This window comes from Danio rerio, chromosome 23 (assembly GCF_049306965.1).
Source record: "Danio rerio strain Tuebingen ecotype United States chromosome 23, GRCz12tu, whole genome shotgun sequence".
In the NCBI taxonomy this organism is placed as follows: domain Eukaryota; kingdom Metazoa; phylum Chordata; class Actinopteri; order Cypriniformes; family Danionidae; genus Danio; species Danio rerio.
The window spans coordinates 32,318,303-32,340,629 of NC_133198.1; the positions used below are offsets into that span (position 1 = coordinate 32,318,303).

Here is a 22,327-nt window from a genome sequence, read left to right on the forward strand (position 1 = left end):
CTGAATGAGCACTGTGCTACGTCCGACAGATCACACTATTATGTCTTTCTTTTCTTTTCCATTCTTTTATAACCTGTTTTAACACATTTTAATCAGTTTTTAAATCAGTTATCATTTGCTATTTTCTCATACTCGTTTCATTTATTCTTGTTTATGTAAAGCACATTTGAATTACCATTGTGTATAAAATGTGATATAAATAAATATAAATATATAAAGATATAAATAAACCTGCCTTGCATTACAATGGAGGTCAATGGTTACAGGTCTTTAACATTCTTCAAAATATCTTCTTTTGTGTTCAACACAAAAAAAAAACTCATCAAGGTTTATAACTAGATGAAAGTGAGTAAATAGTGAGTACATTTGCATTTTGGTTGAACTATACCTTAAACGTAGGAGTGACATCTTTGCTCACACATATATGTTATAGGCACCTGCTGCTTTGTTTAGCTCTTGGATCTTTAAAGAGGTCGAAGGTGAATTAAGGATATCAGTGGAGTGTGAAATATCCAGGAGGAAATTCTATTTTTTTTTTATTACTACCTATTTACAGTTTATTGCTTGGTTTAACAGTACACATATCTTACACAGCAGAAAGCAGAGTAGTAGATATGTTTTTACTATCAAACAGTTACATGTGAAACAAAGTATTTGATTGTAAATGGCTACCAGCACAATACAGTGTCATCAAAACTATGTGATAAAAACCTATTAAATCTATATAAAATCAAACATAATTGAAACTATTTTTTAATCTCTTCAAATCTAAAATAAAATGGCCACAACATCTTAAATCATTTTAAAACTGGAAATGTCTTCATGCATTAATGTTGGCATATTTTTTTTAATCTCTAAAACAAAAGTAAAACACTTCTGAATAATGTTATTATTACTGAGTTATTATTTACATATAGAATAATTACAGAGTTATTAATTAACTTATTATTGAATATTATTCAAAATGGTATAATTTCTGGTTTATTAAAAAACACACACACACACACACACACACACACACACACACACACACACACACACACACACACACACACTTTACTGTTTAAAAATCAATACTTTTTTCTTGAGATAGCATCAATCCAAATTCACAAGATACTAAATAGGTCATAATAAAATATAGAAATAAATATTTAGCAATATACATTCATTCATTTTCCTTTGGCTTAGTCTTTTTATTTTTTGCAGGTCAACACATTATTTTTTGCAGGTTATTTTTTGCAGGTCAGTGGTATGAACTGCCAACTTATCCAGTATATGTTTTATACAGCAGATGCCCGGAAACACCCATACACTATGGCCAATTTAGGTTATTAAATTCATCGGTCCCACTTTATATTAAGTGTCCTTAACTACTATGTACTTACATCAAAAAATAAATACAATGTACTTACTGTGTTTATAATGTATTTGAGAACACGTGTGGTGCTTTTGAGTTAGGATAAAGGTTGGGTTATGGACAGGTTTGGTGGCATGGGTAGGTTTAAGGGTGGGTTAAGGTGTAAGGGATGGTCAACAGTGTATTTCCAAATGTAATTACAAAAGTTAATTACAGATGTAATTACATACATGTATTTAATCGAGCATAAGTACACAGTAAATACATATATTTACACAATAAGTACATTGCAACAAACTATTAATTCCTGTGTAAGTACTTATTAGTTAAGGCCACAATATAAAGTGGAACCAATTCACCTATAGCCAGGGCTTAATTTGTGCTGGAACAAGCTGGATCCGGCACCTCCTTTTACTGATACCTCTTCTCACACGCACCCCCTCCCCGCCTCGCCCCACCCCACTTTCTTTTGTGACTCCCCAACTCTCTTCACTTTCGTCCGCAACACCCACTTCCCCCTGAATTATTATTTGAATTTAGAAGAATTAGTTTTCGAGGAGGGCGACGCAGTGGCACAGTAAGTAATGCTGTCGCCTCACAGCAAGAAGGTCACTGGTTTAAACCTCAGCTGGGTAAGTTGGCGTTTCTGTGTGGAGTTTGCATGTTCTCCCTGCGTTCACGTGGGTTTCCTCCGGGTGCTCAGGTTTCCCCCACAGTCCAAAGGCATGTGGTACAGGTGAATTGGGTAGGCTAAATTGTCCGTAGTACATGAGTGTGAATGAGTGTGTATGGATGTTTCCCAGAGATGGGTTGTGGCTAAAAGGGCATCCTCTGCGTAAAAACATGCCAGATAAGTTGGCGGTTCATTCCGCTGTGGGGTACCCGGATTAATAAAGAGACTAAGCTGAAAAAGAAAATGAATGAATGAATGTTTAACAGAGCAAGGACAATTTCACAGTATGTCTGATATTTTTGTCTTCAGGAGAAAGTCTTATTTGGTTTATTTCGGCTAGAATAAAAGCAGTTTACAATTTTTTAAAATTATTTTAAGGTCAAAATTATTAGCCCCTTTAAGATATTTTTTAGTAGTCTACAGAAAAAAACATCATTATACAATAACTTGCCTAATTACCCTAACTTCCTGGTTAAACTAATTTACCTAGTTAAGCCTTTAAATGTCACTTTAAGCTGCATAGAAGTGTCTTGAAAATTATCTAGTAAATATTATTTCCTGTTGTCATGACAAAGATAAAATAAATCAGTTACTAGAGATGACTTATTAAAACTATTATGTTTAGAAATGTGAGAGAAATCTTTACGTTAAACAGAAATTGGGGGGGAAAAAAAATTATATATATATATTTTGGCCTTGCTGTTTAAAAATAAAATTCACAAATGATTGTTCCTTGAGATGGCATCAATCCAATTTCACATGATACTAAATATGTCAAGATAAAATATATAACAATAACAAGGGTTAAATATTAAACAAATGTTTAGTTACATATTTGTGAAATATTAATGTCAACTGACTGTTAGCAAGCAAATAATATGTAGATCCTGTGTATACGAGTTAATATGGTTTCATACTCGAAAAGATAATCAGTCATCTGCAAATGACATTAATGTAAACAAGTGCACAACAAAGAGTTTCTGCCCTCTGTTGGCGACTCATTAGAAGTACACACAAAAACAAGTTATATATCCAGCGTTTACTGTTAAAAATAGCAGGGTGAATCCAGTTCGCTGTAAACGGTGTGTGAGTGAAGAAGACAAAAGCTAATTAAAAAGGGATTGAAATCTTTATTTAGCCTAATGCAGTGCAATAGTCACCGTAATCCAGGGTTAACGCTGTGAACTCTGGGGGCAAAGTATGACTGGTTTACAGCAGGAAAAATCTCACACACTCGAAGATAGTGTGTTTGCAACAGTGCACCTTAAAACTACAAGAACGCAAGTGTACAAATAGTGTGTATACTATGATCTAGTATAAATAGAAATGTGTGTTTGAACACTCATTCAGTAAGAACTCCAGCTCTTCTGCAGGAATGTGATCAGCTGCTCTGGTCCTTCATCAAGAGGGGATGTTGTCTGCTGTTTTACCAATGGTGGCTTCTTGATTTTAGGCATTATAGGATGAAGATGACACTTTCCCACCGTGTCCTGTCCAGTTAGTGTGGATGAAAGTCCCAGGGTTTGATAGCAGCTCATACGTGTGCGCACCAAAGTAGTCTCTCTGTGCCTAAAGAGTGACGCAAAGTTTGAGGTGATGTTAGCTAATGTAGAGAGAAATGGCTAAAACAGCTGTTTAAGAGGAGAAGAGAGATTAAAATAAAATCAACAGAAATGATTCACAGGGCTGCTGAATTCTTGGAAAGTAGTGCCCCCATAACACCTTATTTTTCCAATAATATAACGTCTGGATCCAATTTTTCTGATGATAATATGGTTATTTTAGTAAGAGATGGTGTGCATTTATATTTTGCATGCAAGTTGTGTCTCTGCTTTTGGTTGTAATTTAAAGTAAAGCCACACTTTGCCGATGGATTGTTAGCAAAGACTTAAGCAACAACAAAACTATCATTGTTGTGTCTTGCTTTAATCTAGGCTCCCATAAACACATATCATACAAGCACATGACTTTATTGTTTGTTTTCATAGACTTTTGTTTTCGGTTGTTTACACTAGAGCTTAGATTGAACCCAAAAAAACAAAAAAAATCAAAAATCAAAAAAACAAAACAAAAAACAAACAAACCCGAGCCTGTGCACCTTGTGTATGAGCCTGACCCGGTCCGACACATTAACTGTACTAATGAGCCAGATTCAAACCAGACTATTTTTAATAAGTTATAAAGACGTTCTTAAATATAATTCTAAAAACATCCTTTCTGCCATGGCATGCCTGCTTCATGTGTCTGTTCAGCATGGAAGTCTCCGGTGTTTGCCATTACCTCTTTCACATCGCACGGGCGAGCAGCACCTGTTTTTTCGGCGTCCATGTTACCAGATTAGAGCTTTCATACCGCACACAGAAGCAGTGCATCAGTGCTGAGCATAAGTGGTGTTGAAGTAGCGGTGCGCAATCATTTTGGTGCTGGATCTGTTTTTGATGCTTTTAAAGTGACAGTGCATTGGTAATGACCAAAAACACATGCAATGACAGTATATAGTAGCCATTTTACCCAATAAATGCATCGGTAAAATCCACTGATGTTTATGCACTGTTTCTGCTCTACATACGCGCTGCTTCAGCTCTGCTGAAGTGCAGTGTGAATGTGTGCCAGTAGAGGAGATGCTGTTGCAGGAGCTAGAGCATTGCTGCGCATGACTGCGAATTGTGGAAGTTTGTAGACCCACACATGTGTTGCTTAAACCGACTTTGCTAAAATATTCATAGAATATTTTTAATTGTGGTATAGCTTTTTACCTAATTAGGCTAATTAAGCTATGAGCAGGGCCAGACGGAATCTGCGGACGTTTTTTGCTATTTCTGCGGAGAATTTTAGTAAAAATCTGCGGATTTCTGCGGAATTATTTTGGGAGTATCCAGCGGAGTATCATAACTTACACCTTAATATATTAAATAAAAAGTAATAAACTACTGAATAAAAACTGAATAAATTCTGATTTACACATTTACTCAAGTAAATAAACAGAATCAATAATGGGTTTAAAATCTGCATAAATCTGCAGAATTCTGTGCGCGCAGATTCCGTGTGGGTCTAGTTATGAGTAAAACATAAAACACAAATGCTTGATCATGGCCGGCCTGGCCTAAAGATAGTGGCAGGAAATATTGGCCCGACCACGCCCAGGGGTTGGGTCGGATTGGGTCAAGTCTGGGCTCGAGCAGAGAATCAAAAAGAAAAGTTCCACTTTGTAACCCGTTTACAGATTCATGTGTTCTCAGTAAAGTAAACAGGCAGGACGCATAAAAAGTTTTCCCATTTTTGGCTGAACACCTTTTCTTGCAGTTTATGGGTTGTTAGAGGTTTACCTGCAGCAGGTTTGCTGGGAGCATCTCGTGTCTGTACCCGTCATAGAAGGACAGTGCGGTGGTGAAACTGGGCATGGGGATTCCCTGCTGCACACCTGTACTCACAACCCTACGCCACGAGTCCTGCACAAAGCACAACCAAATTAACTGACATGTCTATGTGCTCAATAAAGAACATTCTATGTCTATTAAGCCTCATACCTACAAAAACTGTCAAGTAAAATTTACATTAAATTATTAGCAGGATATACCAGCCAGTAAATAAGTTTACTGGTGAAACACAATATTCTTCTTTAAGGTGTAAAACACAAACTCAAAAAACAGTTTGTATTTGGCTGTGATATTTTCTGCAAAACTGTAAAATGTGTAAATAATTCAACCAAAACAAATCATTTGAATGAATGATTCGTGAACTGCTCTATAACAGGGATTCTCAACCGGTGGGCCGCAGCTATCCTGCAGGTGGGCCGTGAGATAGCCTAAAATTAACTCTCAATATTATAGTATAATTTTTGGATTCCATTATTAATATGCTATATCAAAATGATGCACTCTCCTGTTCGCTCAGTGCAAAAACAGCCTCCTGATCGCGTCTGCAACTACATCTAGGTCTGTTTTTTCAAAAATAACGTTATGCGTGAAGTGAAAGTCTCTCTTTCTGTATTTTTGTGTTAACTATTTAATATATCTGCATAGTTATCCAAAATAATGTCCTGTGAGTGTTTTATAACAGACACGCGCCCATGCAGGAGGATCTAGCGAGGCTCAGTGGGGGTTCTGCCATAGAGTGTAAAATAAACTTGCATGTGAGCTTCAGATGCTCTGGCGGAGCTGCTCACTGGTCCTGTCAGCGATCTCCCAATAATATCCAGCTGCAAACTCAACCGTCTGTATATCTTTGAATAGATTTAATAGTAGATATTCAGTCAGTTCAGCTTAAAGCAGAAGCTGGTCTTTTGCAGTCTCCCTGCTGACCTGTGGTTCTCTTTAAATCGGTGTATGTATTTTTTTTTTTTTTAATAAAATTTTATTTATATAAAATAAATAAATAAACATATGTTGAACTGTCATGGCATTATAAAATAGCCATGTTTATCTGTTGATCTGGTTTCTTTGAAATGATTGAACATCACTGCCTGATTGAGATATGATATAAAGGGAGACTCCGACTGGACCAGAAGCACTGTATTAAATGAAGTTCCTTGCATTATCTTTAAAATATGGACAATTGTTTTACCACAGTGTTTTCAATGGTGTGTCTGCGCTTGCCTGCTGCTCTACGGCACTTGCGTTTAAACCTGTCATCTTGTTTAAACACTTTAACAACTAGATGAATGCTTAAGTCGATTACAAATTATGTTATAATTAAGTTACATCAGTGCTCTAAAAGAAACCTTGCGAAATTTCAAATGGTCACAATCAAAAACACACACTTTAACCAGAAGATTATCGGTGGCTGAAAAACACTTGCATATAGCCCATTGGACAAACTTTAAGAGGCATATACTTTCATGTAACCGCATGTAAACAGTCATGTAGTGTCACAATTAGAGGAAACTGAGCAATTTGTGGTCACTCTTGGCTCATTTCCTGTACCTGACAATCCTGTACAGCCTTACTGAAGAAGCTGTCCAGCAACAAACTCTGCAGCTCTGGGTTCCGGTCAAACGCTTCCTTGATCTTTCCCAAGAAAACACTGCCAAAGGAAAGATTCAGGACCATTATTCATATCTTACCCAAGTAATATGAAAGCATAGAGCCAAACCGTTTCCTCATTCTGTGCATGTGGGATTTTTTACATGAAACATTATGACCACTTCATAGAGTTACAACATTTACTGGGTGGAGAAAAGATGAAGTTTCACATGATTTCAGAAGAGAAATATGGCTTTCCATCCTGACCATTAATCTGAAATGAGCATACAGCTGAAGGCAAACTTTTTAGCTCTATAAAATTTGTATTTTTCCAGAGATGGGTTGCGGCTGGAAGGGCATCCGCTGCGTAAAAACTTGCTGGATAAGTTGGCGGTTCATTCCGCTGTGGTGACCCCGGATTAATAAAGAGACTAAGCCGACAAGAGAATGAATGAATGAAATTTGTATTATTTTTTAAATATTTATCAAGTGGTGTTTAAACGGAGCAGTATTTCCTATAATATGTTTTCTTCTGGAGTCTTTTTATTTATTTTATTTAGCATGGAATAAAAGTTAACTTTTTAAAGCAATTTTTAAGGTCAATAATATTAGCCCCCTAAAGAAATTGTTATTTTTGACTGCCTACAGAACAAACAACTGTTGTCCAATGACTTGCCTAATTAATCCAACCTAATAAACATAATAACCTAGTTAAGGCTTTACATTGCACTTTAAGCCGAATACTTGTATCTTACAATCATTCATTTTCTTTTCGGCTTAGTTCTTTATTAATCAGGGGTCGCCACAGTGGAGTGAACCACCATCATGCATAATATCTACTAAAATATTATGGGTAACACTCATTATATAACGATCATTAAAGTATGAAAATACCAACATTAAGTACATAAAAGTGCTTATAATTCAAGAACACTACATTTGTAGCTGCATTTATAAACAGCCTACTAATATCTATTAACATTATGTACTATGTCTATTAACATTATGTACATTACTACTGTACGTAACATTAATTCTTAATAAAACAATGAATTAACTATTTGCTAATGCTTAATAAATGACTCCTAGTGTGCAGTTATTTAAAAGTGTAATTAAATACTAATTATTTTCATCATGGCAAAGACAAAAGAAATTAGTTGTTTAAACTATGATGTTTAGAAATCAGTTGAGAAAAGCATTTTCTCTGTTAAACAGCACTCGGGATTTTAAAGAAAACTGAACAGGAATGCTAATAAATCTGACGTTAAATCTGACTTTGACTGTATATCTTTTGGAATGTTTTTGTTTAAATAAATGATGGATTTACCTGCGGATGATGCAGCCTCCTCTCCACATCAGAGCAATAGCACCATAATTCAGAGACCAGCCGAACTCCAGCGCAGCCTGACGCAGCAGCATGAAGCCTTGAGCATACGAAATGATCTTAGAGGCATACAAGGCCTGAAATAGAAATAAAACTAATTATATTCATAGAGTAAAAACAACCCTCCAGTAAACCTTTAATACAACCATTATTGTTATTGGTATTATTATTTTTATAATATGTATAGCGTTTAACATTAACAAATGTACAATCAAATTAAAATACAAACACATTATGCATGTTATAATTATCTACATTTAATTTGACCCCACCTTTCTAATGTCTTCAAGGAACTGTGCTTTGTTTCCAGTGAACTTGACACCCTGAGGGCCGCTGAGGCTCTTACTGGCCTGAACTCTTTCATCCTTCAGAGACGAGAGGCATCTGGCAAAGACAGCTTCCCCTGTGACACACACACAAACAATCATCTCCAGTTACACAGACCGAAGCTCTGCATGCATAATGAGATTAGAATCACCATTAGACCATCTCAGAGATTAGAATCGTAAGGAAATGTTCAATTTTTCCCCGCAAAAAACCCACCTCAATTTAACAAAAATAAAAAATCTATTCAATAGAACACAAGCAAAAATACTTTGGATGACTGCTAAATTATCCTAGATTCTCCTTTTGCTACTGTGTCCAACAATAAATTTATCAAAATAAGAATATTAAGAATATTAATAAGAATAAGAAGAAGAAATAACAAAAGCAAATAAGTAAAAATAATGTCTTTTATCTTACAATGCAGTGATTGAATGCATCATACGCTAAAGATTTACTGTGTGGTATGAAAACATTACAGTTCAATCTGAAGCTCAGCTTGGAGCGCTAGTGAAGCCATGACAATCATAGGGAAAAAGGAGCAATCAGTTCAGGACTAAGCTATTAAAAATTTAAATTATATCTGTGTGCAGATATAAAAGGAAATTTAAGGAAATCTTTTTCTACCTACACCAATTAGACTTTTAAATCTGTCATACTTGTTAATGATTGAATTGTTTGTGTTGATTTGTGTTTTTAGATGTCTCTTTCTGTTCAGTGTATGAAATTGTGGGCCTAAAGTCCAAGACATATTTCCCCATTGGGGACAATAAAGTGGAAAAAAATAAACTGTGTGAATTATTAAAGCATTATTATTTCTATTATTATAATTAACATGAAAAATATATAATTATTTTAATAATAATAATAATAATAATAATAATAATAATAATAATAACAAAAACTACAGATGATTTACAACAACTACTAATAGAGCACAACAATGCATAATTATATTATCTTCATTAATACTACTACTACTACTACTACTACTACTACTACTACTAATAATAATAATAAGCATGAAGTATTAAAGCATTATTATTATTGATAACATGAAAAAGAATGTGCCATTATTATTATTAATAATAACAACAAATTATTTACAACAGTCATTAAAAAAGTACAACAAATAGATAATTATGTTATCTTCATGAATTACAATATGAAGAACAGCATGAAGTATTAAAGCAGTATTAATAACAACAACAATTATTTTTTACAACAGTTATTAATAAAGTAAAACAATGCATAATTATATTAGCTTTATTAATATCAATATACAATTATAATTCCATAGTAGTAAAATAGTTATAATAATAATAATAATAATAATTATTATTATTATTATTATTATGTAGTCATATATCTATATAAAAGCACACTTTAGTATCTAGTTTAGTATCTCTGCATTTTTAAAAGTCAACAAAAAAATGTTTACTTTAACTGTTTTGCATTATGACAAAGAATTTTTCTTCCCATCAAATCAATCAAGTATTGTAATATGAAAAACAACACTTGTAAAGACAATACTTCGTCATCTTCACTTCTGTCTTTAATAAAACAGTTTAACTATTATAGGCCATTATCCACGGTGCTTCAACAAGTCAAAGTATGATTCACTTTATATCTGGTACTGTTGACACTGCTAATGTAACTCTCAGCAGTGTAACCGACCAGACATTTGTGAGAACAGTAGCTTACCACATTCACAAACACAAAAACCTGAACTCAGCATGACTTGGTATTATATTATCACCCAACCCAAGGCCAACAAGTGAGGGAAGAGGAGAGGAGGAAGGGAACAAATATCTAGCGTAAAGCAGCCAGTCATGGTGAACTCAGCACTGGAATGCAGCCTTTTGAAAGACGGAAAGCCTCCTCTAGAACCACACAAATCACATCTGTTCTCTCACGCTTCAGCGCTGCACAAACAACTATTTTACTGACACTAAACAAGCCCATGTCCTGATCTGACAAATACATGTCAAGCCAGGTCAAGTTTATTTAGATTGCATATTTAACAAAGCATAGATTGTAAAAACTGCTTTATAAAAGCATGCATCACATTGAGAACTGTAGCACAACTGGTTTTTGATTGTGACCAATTGTTAAAAAAAAAAAAAAAAAAACTAAAAAAAAAACACTGCTAAGTTTTCAAAACCTTAATTCACCACAAATTAAAAAAAAAAAAACTGAATATGTTTTTTTTTTTTTTTTTTTTGTGCCCTGGCCAATGTTTCTGATTTATAAATCTAATCTTTAATCATTTTTATTTTTAAGAGAGCAAATGTCCTTAAATGTTATTTTTATTTTATTCTAATATACAAAAAGCAGTCAATAATCTTAAAACAAGTCAAGTCAGATCAAGTTTATTTGTATAGCACTTTTCACATTACAGTTTAAATACTGCTTTATTCAAAACAAATGCATCATTGCTGACATGTATTGCTCAATCTTGAGGGAACATATTTTTATAAAAGTTTACAAAAAAACTTAATCTAATCACAAAACTCAAATCACAATATTTTTCATCTATTGGTCCAGGCCAGCGTTTCTTTATTCATAATGGATTTTAAAAATGTTTTTTAACATATGACCAAAATAATTTTTCTAATTAAATTCTGCAATTTTCACTTTATTTATTTAATTTTTTACTGTTTTACAAGCTGCGCCTGCAAACTGAAAAATGATGCACAAAATTCTCTGCCAAAATTACCTATTTTAAAGTGTTATTCCCTTTAATATGCACCAAAAATGTTATAAAATAGATAATAAATATGAAGAGATGGTCACAAATCATTCACACAAATGTCTCATCTACACTACCACAATTACATTGTTAAATAGCATTATTCTGAGACCTTTCAACAAAAATGTACACAACCTAAAACCAAATGCCCAAGTCTGAAAATATGAAAAGATTTCACATTTTTCAGTGGCAACACATCATTGATTAGAAATAGGCAAGGGATAATGCCTGCTTTCAAGGTTTACCTTATTTTGGGGAAAATCAAGGTTTTAAAAGGCACCTAAGGTGAAAAATCTACTTTTTTAGCTGTTTGGACATACATGTGTGTAAGTAGTGTATATACTGTCATATTGGGGTGAAATAAACACACCCAGTCCTTTTTTTTTTTTTTTTTTAATTTAACAACATAAAAACGGTGGACCAATTGGAGTGGTTTTCAGATCGACTGCAACTTTACGTAGGAGTGCAGTCCCCCCGCCCACCAATACTGATTGACAGCTGCGCGCATTAACATGTCTCCGTAGTAACGCAAATACTCATATCGACAAGACAGGATGAGCGCAAAGCAACCGGGAATAAAAGATCTGTTCAGTTTGCTAGGATCATCCATCATCATCAGACGTGATCAAGAGTGAGTTGTACAAGTTTAACATGTTTTAAAACGTGTGCACGTGTGTAATGAAGTACAGCCATTCACTTCAGATTAACTTCATCAGCACAGCCTTGTGTCTCTCTCACGGTCATTCTCTGTATGTCTGTGTGTCTGACTGTCTACGCTATGTATGTGTGTGTGTAACTGTGCTATGTGTGTGCGCTATGTGTGTGTGTGTCTGTGCTATGTGTTTGGGTGAACTCATTGTTGCAACTCCACAATAAATGCATCAAATACTAATTGGTAAAGTTCTTACTGCAGTATTTCTCACAAACGTTACATGAGATCTGCTTCGTGAGGCAGCCGTGGGCGACGATTAAGGCATGTTGCTGACAGGCAAGTGGGAACGGTGGGCAGGGATGTCTCGCCTTAAAGGCCCAGTGCAAAAAAAAAAAACATCAACAAGCTTTTCCCAGCTATAATACAGACATTTCAAACAGCTATAATAAATACTCTGATGGGTGTTTTGAGCTGAAACTTTACAGACACAAAAGACACTGGGGACACAAAAGACTTATAATAAATATATAAAAAGGGGTAACCTGTGTGCCCTTTAAAACTGCTAAAATGTTTGGTTATATCATTCCTACAGTATATGAAAGCTGTTTTTTTATTTGAGTTTTTGCATTTACCATTTAAAACACCACATTATCCCTACCCTACCACAACCATGGCATTGAAAGAAAAACAACATAAAAATAAAATGTATATCGTTCCTGACTTTGAGTTGACAGTGAGAAAACAGAGTGTACTATATTTGTACAGTTCATATGTTATCATTTCACATAAGAGGCTTGGCAACATCTAACAGAAGGAATATACAAAAGAGGTGCATCTTAATACAAAACAACCCAGGTCATATCCTCTTGAATCACAAAATCTGCCAGATTTATCAATGTTAACAGTGAGGGAATACATTAGGTCATATTTTTTTAGTCAATATGTTATCATTTGACATACAGGGCTGGGTGACATTCAAAAAGTACAAAATAAAAATAACATAGAAAACATAAATAAAGAAGTCATTATAAAGAATTTTTTTTTTAAAGGCCAGGGAGTTCTTCAGAGTAGTTTATAAAGGGGGACCATTGTCTATGAACTTGCATTTAAAGCCTCGAATCATGCATTTAATCTTCCAATTGAATAGAAGACATCACTTCATTTATCTAGAAAGTGTGTGTTGGAGGGTCTACTCTTTTCCACTTGAATAATATTAAACGTCTTACAGTGTAGTGAATGCAATAATCAAATGTATATCTTTACTAAGATCTATATTCCCAGACACGACACCAAAAATGCCCATCAATGGATCTGGGTCAATTGGAATGCTATATATCTGTTCGTATGTTTCAAAAATCCCTTTCCTAAACTATTCTAGCTTGGGATAAAACCAGAACATATGAGCAGTGGTAGAAATTCTTTTTACGTGTTTTTTATATTGTATTTCATTTCGTTTCCTTTTCCAGCAGAAAAGGACCCTGAACATCAGAAGCTTCTGTTCTAAAATATTTTAAACGTCTCTTACAATTAAATATATTGTGTTCAATGGGGGGAAAAAAGTAATTTTTTACCCAGACATGTAAAAAGAACAGTCTTTAGAGCATGAAATGGGGATATATTTATTTAATTTAAGGTTATCATACCGTCAGAATCTTATACCAGCTCATGCCTAGTTAGAAATTGTCTCACATTAGCCCATCCCTGAAGTTGAATCCTGCACCAAAAGCCACAACACAAGACAGAACAGAAAATCCCACCTATGCCAACATTAGCTGAAGAGGTGGACGGTAAAGCTGATTATAGAGGCGCTTCATTCAGGGTGTTATTATAAGGCCAACTGACTCTCACCCTCTATCTAAATAACAGAAACACACCCACACCTGGGAAATTACGCAAGACTCTCTATCTTACCGATCAGTGTGACAGGTGTGCCGTATTCCAGAGCAGAGATAGCCGTCCATTTCCCTGTGCCCTTCTGCCCGGCGCTGTCTCTAATTTTGGGCAGCAGGTTAGTGCCGTCTGCGTCCTTGAATTTTAGGATGTTGGCTGTGATCTCGATGAGGAAGGAGTCCAGCTCTGTCTTATTCCACTGTTCGAAGACCTGATAGGAAAACAAAAACACTGGAATTCACTCTCAAGAGGAAGCAGACCAAAACGGCACATTAGAAAGCAAAGAGTGAGGTATATTTCAAAATACAGAAGAAAGGAGGAAGGAGGAAACCAAGGCTTACAACATCATGGACTGTTCTTGTAAAAAAAATAGAACAGTAATTGAAGAAGGAAGTGGATGTCTGACCTGAGCCATTTCATCATGGTTCATACAAAGCACGTCCTTCATCAGATGATAGGCCTCACAGATCAGCTGCATGTCCCCGTATTCAATACCGTTGTGGACCATTTTAACAAAATGACCCGCTCCTTCATCTCCAACCCAGTCGCAGCACGGCTCTCCGGTGCCCACTTTGGCAGCAATGCTCTGAAAAATGTCTTTTAAGTGTGGCCTGAAGAAACAAAATCAAATAAACTGTCAAGCAGTGCACGCATAAATACACTTAATAATCAATTAATTTAAAAGTATTAAAAAGTTTTAGCCGTTTTAAATTACATGATGTTTTTTTAACTATATATTTATGAAATGAATCCCACATAAGACTGATTTAAATATTAAAAGTGCAGTTGTTTGGAGTAGTGATTGTACTACTTGAGTACAAAATCTGAATATTCAAATAATTTCTGAATTGTGTCGCGAGTAACGATGCTTAAAATTCAGCCTTGAGTCACAGGCATAAAATTACATTATTAATTAAATTTAAACTATTTTTAGTTTAAATAATATTTCAGAAGATTACTGACAAAAACAAATAAATTATGCCAAACTTGGTAGTCCAGATAGTCCATATTTATATTTATATATATATATATATATATATATATTTTTTTTTTTTTTTTTTTTTCCCCATTTAATACACACTTATCCTCACCAGGCATCTTTATGTCCTCCGGGCATCAGCGAGGGTCCGTAACGTGCCCCATCTTCTCCTCCACTTACTCCACTACCCACAAACAGAAGATTCTTCTCCTTCAGGCTCTTACAACGTCTCTATATGTGAAGACCAGTAATATTGAGATTCGACATGATGATGAAAACTGTTTTAGGTCTCATTTTAGATGGCCAAACTCACCGTTGTATCTCTGTACTCTGAATTTCCACCATCAATGATGATGTCTCCAGGCTCAAGAAGAGGAACCTACAACATAAAGCATATAGACAACTTCTGAGTCACTCACAACAAACTAGGACTATCATTTCATGGTGATATTTACCAGTTTATCGATGAAGTCATCAACAGCCTGTCCTGCCTTGACCAGCAGGATGATGCGGCAAGGTTTTTTGAGTTTTGACACCATGTCTTTAAGGGATTCGGCCCCGATCACCTTAGTGCCTTTGGCTTCATTGTTTAAGAAGTCATGGACTTTGGAGACGGTTCTGTTGAATGCACAGACCTAAATAAAAATGACAACTGTTATAACATCTTAAACATGTTAAAATCATGGAGAAATGCAAATGCACTGATGTGACTTACCACAAATCCATGGTCATTCATGTTCAGGATCAGATTCTGACCCATCACAGCTAGACCAATGAGAGCAATATCTGCTCTGTGGAGACATTATTAACAGAATGAACACTGATTATATTTAATTACAGAGTGCAAATTACAAGAAATCATGAGTAGGTCAAACGTCAGTCTGGCTGGGTGACTTTAAAGAGACTTCAACATTAAATCTGTGTCCGAGCATAGAGAAAAGGTGCTAGATATTAAGTAGACAGTTCAGAATAGAGACAGTCAATGCTGATTACGTGCAATAAGCAGATTACATTGCATTTAAGTTGAATATACAAAGTCAAAGGTGATAAAGAAGTTGGACATTTCACTACTCAGCATCTCAGACGCAAAATTCATACTTACTGAGCCATTGTTGAAGTTTGGTTCCGTTCAAAAATGAGAGTTTCGATGAGGGTTTTGACTGCTGTTATTCGGTCTCTGCTGAACTTCCTCATTCACGGCCTTGTGGAGCAGCACTGCACCAGCTCCCAATGAACACGCCTGACGGATGAGTGTGCTCGTGGCGTCATCCCTATCTCCGGCTGTGATAGGCGGAGGCTCTCTGAGCAGAGATTGGAGTCCGGTCATTTGCTGTAAGCTCCTGTTCCACCCCCCGTATGTGCCCCGCCCACTGTGCTTTGACAGTAGCTGTCTGTACGAGAGGAGTGTTTGGCAGCATAGTAAACGAGGAATTAGACTTTCCATGAGGTGAATTGGGACATTGGTTTGCTTTTGAAAGAAGGATTGCTTCACTGTGATAATGTGTAACATATATTAAGTTTCATCAAAATAATTAATTATTAAACGGATTACTACATGAATAGATAACGACAGTCGATTAGATTTATTAGGTAAGTTATGGGTTGAGTACAATTTTAATATTAGGCTAGTTGTACTTTAGTAAGGTCTGAAGGTCATATCTTTCACTACAAACACATTTAATTAGATATAAACACCCAAATATGATGTTTCATTTATTTACACTCACCGGCCACTTTATTAGGTACACCTGTCCAACTGCTCGACGCAAATTTCTGATCAGCCAATCACGTCAGCCACTCAACGCATTTAGGCATGTAGACATGGTCAAGACGATCTGCTGCACTTCATAGTGAGCACCAGAATGAGGAAGAATGGGGATTTAAGTAACTTTGAACATAGCATATAGCATGTTTGTTTGTGTCAGACGGGCTGGACTGGGTATTTCAGAAACTGCTGATCTAGTGGGATTTTCACGCGCAACCATCTCTCGGGTTTACAGAGAATGGTCCAGAAAAGAGAAAATGTCCAGTGAGCGGCAGATCTGTGGGCACAGGAGGTCAGAGGAGAATGGCCAGAGTGGTTCCAGTTTATAGAAAGGCAACAGTAATTCAAATAACCATTTGTTAGAACCAATTATACAGAAGAGCATCTCTGAATGCGCAACACATTGAACCTTGTTGAGGCGGATAGGCTATAGCAGCAGCGACATTTGGATGATAGGGTCAAAATTAGGAATCAGCAATATGAAAGCATGGATCCATCCTGACTTGTATCAACGGTTCTGGCTGGTGGTGGTGGTGTAATGATGTGGGGGATATATTCTTGGCACAAGATTGAGCATCCTGTCAACGCCACAGCCTGAGTATTGTTGCTGACCATATCCATCCCTTTATGACCACAGTGTACCCATCTTCTGATGGCTACTTCCAGAAGGATAATGCACCATGTCATAAAGCACGAATAATCTCAGGCTGGTTTCTTGAACAGGACAATGAGTTTACTGTGCTGAAATGGCCTCCACAGTCACCAAATCTCAATCCAATACAGTATCTTTGTGATGTGGTAAAACGGGAGATTAGCATTATGGATGTGCAGCAAACAGATCTGCAGCAACTATGTGATGCCATCATGTCAATATGGTTGAATCGATGCCACAGAGGATTAAGGCAGTTCTGCAGGCAAAAGGGGGTCTAGTAAGGTGTACCTAATTAACTGTCCAGTATTTCCATATACATAAATAAAAAAAATCTGACAGTTACTAGCAATATCAATTTAGAAAAGTAAAAAAAAAATAATAAATAGGCAAAGTCACCAATTAAACCTTTAAACACTAACATTATATAATGCATCATAAACATAACGCAAGTGTCGAGTAAGGAGAAAGAACGACACAAAAAGAGATCTGCCCTCTGTCTAATGCACTGGTTGTAATTTTATTTTTTTACCTCATTCACTAAACAGGTCAATGGTGCAAGATTACCATACACAGAATTAAGATATATGCATTACACGTCTAGGCTATACAGCGAATGGATTATAATTATTACAAATACAGGAGACATATTTACATTTTAATCCAAGTTCCATACAACATGAAATATTTACAAAATAAGTATGAAAATGAAGCCAATCTGACAAATAATGTACAGTGTTAATGCCACAGCTAAACTGTTTCTGTCGTTTCATCACAATGAGAGGGAACGATGTTCATCTGGAAACGTGAGGTGATACAGTAATGCCAGGGTTGCTTCAAAGGCAGCATGGGAGAAAAAAATGCATGAGTGAGCGGAAAAAAAGAAAGAGAGAAATGACCGTGCCAGTAAAACAATGCTATATTTTTAGAAAACATATTCCCTGATGTTAGAAATTAAAACGCACAAGCCTCATCGCAACTCTAGACTAAATGTGGAAAAAGTGCCCATGTAACATCATCCATTTCCTATTTCAAGAAATAAGAAGCACAGCAACATGTCAGTCCCTATATTTGTCATATCTCATCAGATAATTCATGCATTTAGTGGAACTCAAAATACATTCAAAGTCCATTTCCATAAACACCACACTCCATTTGGTTTCCATTCCAGAAAACAAAAAACATAATTCAAGCTTTATTTGTTCTGTTGTTAGTTTGTATAAACGCATATTATGTGCAAAGAGCTGCAAACTAATATATACATTGCAAAACAATAAATACAGTTAATGGAAATTCATTATGAATGTCACATTAGTCAGTGAAGCCACTCAACAAAGATTGTTAAAAATATATCAGAAAACCTTTGCTCTGGCCAAAAAAGTAACATTAACTCATAAAATTAGATAAACGCTAACCTTCATTAACTCTCCATGCTCCTTATGTGCCAAATCAGAACATTTTCACAGATTTCTTAACAATCCAACAGCTCCGATGAGGCCTGCAGGCTGGCTGACCCGAGGACTTTCAGAGATTCAGAGTCGTTTTCATGCGTTTCCTGTGAAAATGCACTAAAGCGAGCTTATTGACTTCATATCAGTGATCAGCACTTCTGTAGCAGTCATCAGTTCCTGCTGGTTGTCTGGCCAGAGGAATGTTGTTTGCCGAAAATCAAACTGGATCACTGCTAACTTCAGCACTTACATCTAAACTGCATGTGTTCAAACATACAAGGTAAAGATCTTCAAAAGAAACACTGAAGAGTTCTTCAGCCTCTAAGTGCCGTCTGAAATTTCCATCGAAAATCAACATTTTTCCAGCTTCCTTTGTTTGTGATGTCCTTTAAAGACCAGGAAACGGACTTATTCTTTGCCATAAACGTGATATTACTGAACACACACAGGAGCCTGAAAAAATGCTTATTTTAAAGGACAATTTCAGACAGCATTTAAAGGTTTTTTCATCTAGTCAACTATTAAAATTAGACAACATACCATCCCTTTTCCCTCACTGCGCCGCAGTGAACTGCACAAGTGGCCCAGTTTACATCCACTGACAGTGATGAAACGCTTTTAGTGGTCCGAGTAAATAAATAAGACTATAAATGAGGAAAAAGTGCCCTTCTTGTCTTCGTTTGTATAATGTAAAACACTGATCGCTTGTTAATAAAAATAAGTTAAGAGATATGTGGTAAATGCGCACTCATATTTAAAAGTCCTACTCTTCTTCAAAAAGGCTGGTTTAATGATCCTGCTGATCGGAAATTCCTCTGCAAATGTGAATATCTGCGTAACCGTAACCAATCAAATCAGCATCTCACTTCAGATGAGACGAACAGCCCGCCAAAAATGGCATTCCAGTAATACAGTAAGGACAGAAACTCATGAAGAGCGATAAGCGCAGTAATCCTGAAGGTTATGTACAAATGGGATTCATTCGGTCAGTTGTTCTGTGTGTCTAAGGTAATTCTTTTGCACCATTTTATTTTCTTAAGCTAATCTACTGAGGAAATCGAGCAGAATATTCCTGTAGGCTACTGAAAGAGTGATATGAGAGCTCATGGTCATCTTTCCTTCATGTACATCATGATTAGATACTGCACTTTGCTAAATGGCGTGTTTTACGTCCTTCATATGTGGAATTTATGTCAAGCAAATACACTGCATCAGGCTGGGCCAATGGGCTGTATGTACACGGTCAACATACCCACTATCATTGCTAGCTTTGATTTAGCAAATCCAATACTGCGAGAACATTCAGTTTAATAGTCAATTTCAGCCTCTTTTAGAAAATTAAGCATCTCGAAGAAGTGCTTTGGTCCATCTGAAAATTCAATTTTTTTCTGCGCTATTTGGAGCAACGCTATTTGTGAGAGAAAGTTGATTTTTTTAAACCTTTAAATGTGGAATATTTGATATATTATTATACTATTCTTATTTATTTTCTTCAACCTTAATGCCATAGGGGTTTATAGCAAACTGACTTTCTCCTGAGGGTTGTGGGTAAGATGTTCCTGGCAGACAACACTGTAAAAATGAACTGAAGAGAAGCAGAACCTGCTCTGAAGATTCGTGCACACACAAACAGACTATTACAACATGCAACTCGAAGGAGGTTCAGTTATGACAAAGAACGAAAACTGAAGACAGAATAAATCCGATCAATAATAACACAATAGAGAGGGAGGAGGAGGAGGAGAAGAGGAACTGAAAGTTCATTTGCTGGAGAGGAGAACAGAGCCACAGGTCTACATACAAGAGAAACCGTCAAGAAGCACAAAGATTTAGAAGTGTTAACACACTTGGTACGCTGTAAAGGTAGACAGAGAGAAAAAGAGCACTATCTCTGCATGTGTGTGTGTGTGTGATCACTCAGTTCTTCATCACACCAGACCGTCTCCTTGCAAGCTTCGACCTGCAGGAGAACATAGAGAGTCAGAAGGACAGCGCACAACAACATCAACAAAAAACATTTACAAAGAAGTGAATGTGACTGCTGATGGACTTTAGTCAAGGAGGTAAACATTTTTTGGGTTTTTTTTTCCTTTGTTTTTTTTTTAGGTATGGATTTTATGGCAAATTACAGGAAAAGGACAAAATTAATTATACTAAACAGAGCAATAAGGACTGCCTGATGGCCCGGGGACAGCGTGTGAGATGCTCGGCACAGTAGACAATATTGTTACTGGCCCAATCGGGCCACTGATGCCCTGTCACTAAAGTTTAATTTGCCTGTGACTATTTGTCAATTGTGTGCAAAAACAGTGAGAATCGAGAAACAGTTTGTGTTTTTAAGTCTTCAAATGCTACCTTCTCAGTTCCTCTTATCTGATTGGATGTTGTGAGCACGTTATTTATTCCGTAACAACCAGTACAGCGAAGTGACAGCAACATGGCAGCAACATCAAGTGAGGATGCTAAAGGAAAACATTTGTTTCTAATGTCATGGAAGCAGACATTTACGAGGGTACACCACAACTAAAAAAATGAAGTGATGTTTTGTAGTTTGCCGTCAGTTTGGCAGGTCAGCCATCTTTTGTTGTGCAATAAAATGCCTGCACATTTTGCTACTTTTGTTTGCAAAACACTTTGAATTTTGCTCATTATACATTTATTAAATTAAAAAATATATATATTTAAATTCTAGATTTACAAACATTTTGACACATTTTTTTTGCGGCTAAGAAATAACTAGTAACTGTTATTGAAAATATTGGCAGGGCAAGTAAAAATCTGAACCACTGGTCTGATCGGGCAAGTAGAAAAAATCCTTAGCATTAAACCCTGCTAAAATTGTATAAACAATATCAACATAAGGACATACTGAACACATAATGAAATAAAACATGGATAATGAAATAAAATAAAGTACATAATAAGGCTGGGCGATATGGCCTTTTTAAAACAATCACCAATTTACAATTTTAATTGATCCCCTCCCAGGAAAAAAAGCTTGGAGTTTAACCAAAATATATATTCTTCATAATTCTAATTAATTATAGGATATAACAATGCTCAAGAAAAATGCTGTTATTTAAAGATTAAATGTAACAAGATCTATTTACAGTTGTAACCAAGACATATATAATAATGATCATTTAAATTAAACCGTTTTATACAATTACACTGAACAATTACAGTATGATAGTTAAAAGGGGACCTTTTTTCAAGATTATTTATATTATTTGTTTATTTAAAAAAAAACATGCAATTCAGAGGTATTATCATGTTTATTTTGTGTTACATTAGTTCATATAAAGTACTTCTATTAGGCCAGTGGCCTGTATTGTATTGCTTTAATTTGTGTTGAGTCACTGCATCTGGTAAATCAGTCTAGTGCATTGAGCGAGTTTGTCAGTGTTGATATTGAAAAGTACTGATCGTTTTCTGGTCTTTCTAGATCAGGGGTGGCCAACCCTGTTCCTGGAGAGCCGCCTTCCTGCAG

The 22,327-nt window shown here is 35.8% G+C and overlaps 2 protein-coding genes across 46 annotated transcripts in view; both read right to left on the reverse strand.

Moving 5' to 3' along the window:
• Positions 1-3,140: 3,140 nt before the first annotated feature.
• On the reverse strand, positions 3,141-16,185 carry pgd (phosphogluconate dehydrogenase). The gene is made up of 12 exons (NM_213453.2): positions 16,075-16,185; positions 15,688-15,763; positions 15,428-15,607; positions 15,286-15,351; positions 15,085-15,203; positions 14,400-14,604; positions 14,015-14,204; positions 8,648-8,778; positions 8,319-8,452; positions 6,953-7,052; positions 5,357-5,479; positions 3,141-3,599 (listed from the first exon to the last, which is right to left on the reverse strand). The coding sequence occupies exons 1-12, from the start codon at positions 16,164-16,166 to the stop codon at positions 3,480-3,482; spliced, it is 1,536 nt and encodes a 511-aa protein (NP_998618.2). The 5' UTR covers positions 16,167-16,185; the 3' UTR covers positions 3,141-3,479.
• Positions 16,186-17,880: 1,695 nt separating this feature from the next.
• The window catches only part of kif1b (kinesin family member 1B), a 109,687-nt gene continuing 105,240 nt past the window's right edge, over positions 17,881-22,327 (reverse strand). For 44 of the 45 annotated variants that reach the window (XM_009296828.4, XM_073938156.1, XM_073938149.1 and 41 more), the window contains one exon: positions 17,881-20,797. In XM_009296828.4, the coding sequence (XP_009295103.1) occupies positions 20,755-20,797 (43 nt within the window). In that variant the 3' untranslated portion in view covers positions 17,881-20,754. The remainder of the gene's footprint in view (positions 20,798-22,327) is intronic. The other variant, NM_194382.3, reaches the window with a different exon arrangement.

Coding starts and splice junctions, on each gene's coding strand:
- pgd (NM_213453.2), bottom strand. CDS start 16,166: ATGAGGAAGTTCAGCAGAGACCGAATAACAGCAGTCAAAACCCTCATC. Junction 5,480..6,952: donor AGGCTGTACAGGATTGTCAG/GTACAGGAAATG, acceptor TGCTTTGTGCAG/GACTCGTGGCGTAGGGTTGT. Junction 3,600..5,356: donor TCCCAGCAAACCTGCTGCAG/GTAAACCTCTAA, acceptor GTCACTCTTTAG/GCACAGAGAGACTACTTTGG.